This window comes from Podarcis liolepis (assembly GCF_965112155.1).
Source record: "Podarcis liolepis genome assembly, chromosome: 16".
Classification (NCBI taxonomy): domain Eukaryota; kingdom Metazoa; phylum Chordata; class Lepidosauria; order Squamata; family Lacertidae; genus Podarcis; species Podarcis liolepis.
This window is the reverse complement of record NC_139567.1, coordinates 25,030,069-25,034,675: the sequence shown is the minus strand read 5'-3', so window position 1 is coordinate 25,034,675 and position 4,607 is coordinate 25,030,069. Positions and strand designations below refer to the sequence as shown.

Genomic DNA, 4,607 nt, shown 5'->3' with positions numbered 1-4,607 from the left:
ACCACCTCAGGACTATGCCACCGCATTCTGCTGCATTGGAACACCACACCTGATTTACTGTCTGGGAAAGGACTGGAAGCATAAGAAATCAGAGAACCTTGCCTAGTAATGCTCTCACACAGAGTTAAAACAGCTTTTCCTCACTTCAGCAGACATTATGTGAATGGAGGCACTGATATAGTAAGGTTTTGCTGTACGAAGACTCTTTTTCTTCATAGTATACTACTGAACAGATACTAGCATTATCAGGATTTGCACTTTTAAATTAGGCATTCTAAACCTACCATTTGCAACAATCTATGATCAGGGAGATGAATGCAAATACCAGAATTTTTCAACAAGCTGCCACCTTCTTTTCTAGTCTGGGGAAAAAATAGGTACCTTCCAGCCTTTTTAGTGAAAATTAAGAAGGTTCTCGTGTACATTGATTCAACTGTGCAAAACACAATACATACTCTAATTCTAGGTCTTCATTTGACAGATAAGAAAGTAAACTGTAATTTGTACTTTCACTCAGAATATTCAGACATCAAAAAGGTGTGACAGTTGAAACAAGCAGATTTTGCGTGTTTGTGTGTGTGTGTTTGTGTGCTGGTAATTTTTCCATTACAATTTTTGCACCACATTAATAAAATCCATCGGGTCATAAACCTCAGCTTGAAATCTTGGTTTCTTAACTGCATCCCATGATACTCCTGTGGTAATTCTTATATCACTCCCAACCCTCTCCCTAAATTAGGAAAGCTTGTTCTCTCCCCCCCAGTGTTTTCTACCTAAATTGAAACACACACTGTATAAATATACACTGTATCCTGTATCTATCCTTTTTTTTCTTTTAGAAAAACAACCCCCACTGTATATATATAATTTTGGAAACCAAGTTGTAAAATCTCATCCTCCTTCCAGGACACATAAGACGGAAGCCACAGCACAGAGAAGAAGGTTTGAGGCTCACCAGATTATTATGATGAATATTTTTACAAAGGGTGGTTACTTCGAAGCTCCATTTCCCTCTCCTACAGAACTCCATGCACTAAGCCCTTCCTTTGCCTGATCCTCTGCAGGAGATCCAAACAAAGCTGATTTGCTTAAGCAGGGATGTTTCTCCCATGCCCGCCCACCTCCCTTCCTCTCTCATTTTGGATATTGCCTATCCTAACAGATTGCATTGCAACTGAAAATGCTACAGGGAGATGCAAACGGTCCCCCCACCCTGCAATGGTCAAAGACTTCATGTTGGGTTTACTCCTATCAAATACCACACAAGGGTATTGCGCACCATATGTAAGTTATTAATTGCTTTGTTAGGCACTTCCTGCCCCCCATGTTGGTACCCAAGAACAAGACTGAAGCCCGCACCCTCCAGTATGGATGAGCCACAAACACACACGCGTGCACACACACCTGTGCTTCAGCTTCTTCTCTCCCCGCTGTTTCTCTGTGGATTCTGCCTGATCACATTTGCACCCTTATCCTGCCCCACCCCTCCACACATACACACCCAGCTGGTGCTACTCTAAAGTAAGGTTGCATGCCCACTGGAATCATCATGGTCCACACTGTTGAGAATGGCTGTCTGGTCCTCAGGAACCTGCCGGTGGCAGAGGTCATCCTTCAGTGCTGAGAGGCGGGCAAAGGGGTCCTGGCGAGGATGTCTCTTCTTCTTCCGGAGACAGACAGCTTCGTCAGGCCACAGTACCTGAGAGTTAGGGTGTTGCTGAACCTGGGAGGCAGAACCATCTGAGGAGGAAGGTGACAAGGGCAGAGGAAGAGGGTGGTTAGGCATTTTGCACAGGCATCATGGCGGGATGCACAGGCAATCAGCAGTTTTGTTTTGTTCTTTGTTCTTTTTAAGCCAACAACAAAAAGAAGTAGGAAAAAGAAGTTCAGTACACAACTTAAAATATAACCAAGGCAGAGAGGTATTATTTTAGCACATGAAAAGTTGCGTGATTGTAGGAGAACAGGGGAAAGAAAAGCAATGCTTTGGGGTAGGAAGGTTTGCTTTATGCAGAGAGGGTGTGAGATGTTCATGGGATTGCCAAGAGGATGGATGATCCTTGGGAACGAGGCAGGGTTTTGTTTAAATAAAGATGTAACCAAGAGGAGGGCAGAATAGGAGGAGGAGGAGGAGTTAGGAGAGTTTATTGAGGAACTGGGGTAGGAGGAAAAAGGAAATGAGAGACACAGGAGCTGAGTTTAACGAGAAATCCACTGGAAAACTGTAGGGAACACCAGCTCAGGGTCTATACAAACTGGAGGTGAAAAGGGCTAGAAACTACCTTTTGGCTTAAGGGATGGAGGCAAATATCAGTGGGGTGGGTGGTGGAACCTTTCACTTCTGAAGATCCCGTGAACGGGTGAAAAAACAGGACAGAGTAGCACACTTTCTCTAGGCCCAGAGACAGAATCAATTCTCATTACAAGTCATTGACTTCAATGAGTATTGTGCCAGGCCCAAAGTGGCAAGGGGCAGGCAGGGCGGGGGGTGGGACGATTAGCCGGGAGTCTTGTGTTCCTCGCACTCACTGATTTGTTTTTTGGATTTCGAGGAGCCCTTGGATGACTTTTTGGGCTTCTTTATCCGCTGGTATTTCAGAGCTTCGAGCCTCTCAGGTGCAGCAGCGTTCCGGGTTGGAGATGGACGTTTTCTAGAAAGACAAAACAGACAAGCGCCATCAGTGGCCCCCTGCCGTATTCTGTCTCAAGGGAGGTCTCTCTGCTGGGAAGAGAGCATTCAACCTCTGTCAGGTCTGCCGTGGAAAAGGAGGGGGGAATATGAGGAGGGTCCTAGGAAGGTGAAATAAGGGTCCACACCACCACACTGGTGCTGGAGGGGAAACCTTTTTTCCCTCACCTCTTCATGAATATATATATATATATTAGTGTCATCACCCCACACTGCCAGACACCCCTGGCATTCCCCAACCAACCCTACCAGCTCTTTCTTTGGGAATTGTTTGATATTATTATTTTTTTGCTACTCCCACAACAAATGCTGCTCAGGTCGAACCAGGCAAAGGTTATAGAAAAAAGACATTAAGACTCCGACCCCTTGGCCATTCCTGTGAATGGAAGCAAACTCCTACAAATGGCTGGATCTCTAGAAATGAACCATGCTGGAAAAAATTGAAATAAAACTAGCACCAAGGCTCTTGAATTAAAATGATCTGCAATCTTTAAAAAAAATATTAAAGTGTCAATTCTAATGTCCAATAAGGCACTTTTTGGAATTAAGAGGGGAGGAAACGTGAAAGAAAAGAAAGTCATATAATAGGTGTCCACAGTGGTGAGGCAAATTACCAAAATTTAGTAGCAAAAGGATGCATCCCAACTCCACAGCACAAAAAGGTGAAGGACATGAAGGTATCATGGGGTGTCGGGTGGCAGATGCTATGAGGAAGGTCATAAAATTCTGAACTTTATTTCCAATATACATTTGTATTCATCCCAGTTTTGTCCTAGTGAGATATCATTTCTGCATTCACCACACAAACATACAGCACACAAGTCCAAGGGAAAGGAACATTGCAAACTGTCTTGAAAGGTACAAGAGAAAGTGGGAGAACTCCTAGACTACCAACGACTTTCTCAAAGGACGTATCTAGACCATTACACTGTCGCACTTCAAACTGATTTTGGACAACCACAGCTCCAGCTGATGGGTTTTGCCATAGGCAATGGCATGTTGTTGGGTTGGCTGGAGCTACAGCTACAACTCAAAGCATATTTGCTCCATCAAAATCTGTAGAACTTAATATGGGGCTTCTTCCACATGCCCTGTGTTGGACCCCAAGTCCCAAAAACCCCAGCCAGCATGGCCATCAGGGATGATAGAAGTTGGAGACCAACAGCATCTGCAGGGCTAAGTCTATTGTTTCTTAGATAAGGGCCTTCTCTTTAATAGTACACCATCTCTGGAATGTTCTTCAGGAGGCTGACTACACCTTGTTCTAGAGGGACCTAGTTTCCCACTCCTGAATTTCTCCCTGGACAGACTGGGTTTGAAGCGAGCTGAAAGGCCTTCTCTCTTTATTTCAAGATAGATGGCCAGGCATCTGACACAAGTTCCGGATTGCCACAGGTCAGGTTTGCTCTAGCTCAGACGCTTGTCCCATCACCCCACTCTTCCCCTAAAGGTGAAGGACTGAAAGATTACATCTCTCCCCCCCTCAGCTGAACCACTGTACCCATAACATTGCCAATGTGCCCTGAATGTCCTGTCATCTGCAATGTCTTGCTAATTGGTCCATTAGATCAAATAGGTGGAGCTAAACAGGTTTTGACTGTTTGGGGGATCAGAAACGAAAAGGAATACACTGTGGAGGCAGCAACTGTGACAAAATCTTCCAAAGTTCTCTTTGGTTTGGGGACACCCATCAAATTCCAGGGCCAGAACAACCTTCACAAAGAGTTGCTTCTCTTGTCACTGTCCCCTTCCTTGTGTATAGAACTGCAGAAATCTTCTCTGGCACCCACTGAGGGGGCGAGTCTCTCCTTTGCTGGGGGCAGGCCACATCACAGGGCTTCTCATAGGCATCTGATTCGCCACTATGGGAGCAGAATGCTGGACTAGACAGCCATATGGTTGTAGTGGTTAGAGTGTT

General features: G+C 45.0%; 1 protein-coding gene across 6 annotated transcripts in view; it reads right to left on the bottom strand.

The window, feature by feature from the left end:
• Positions 1-476: 476 nt before the first annotated feature.
• The window catches only part of IGSF9B (immunoglobulin superfamily member 9B), a 118,413-nt gene continuing 114,282 nt past the window's right edge, over positions 477-4,607 (bottom strand). For 2 of the 6 annotated variants that reach the window (XM_083479165.1, XM_083479166.1), the window contains exons 19-20: positions 2,530-2,651; positions 477-1,740 (exon numbers count right to left, since the gene is read on the bottom strand). In XM_083479165.1, coding sequence (XP_083335291.1) covers positions 1,517-1,740; positions 2,530-2,651 — 346 coding nt within the window. In that variant the 3' untranslated portion in view covers positions 477-1,516. Of the gene's footprint in view, positions 1,741-2,529; positions 2,652-4,607 lie in introns of those variants that run through there. The other 4 variants (XM_083479169.1, XM_083479168.1, XM_083479167.1 and 1 more) reach the window with 4 other exon arrangements.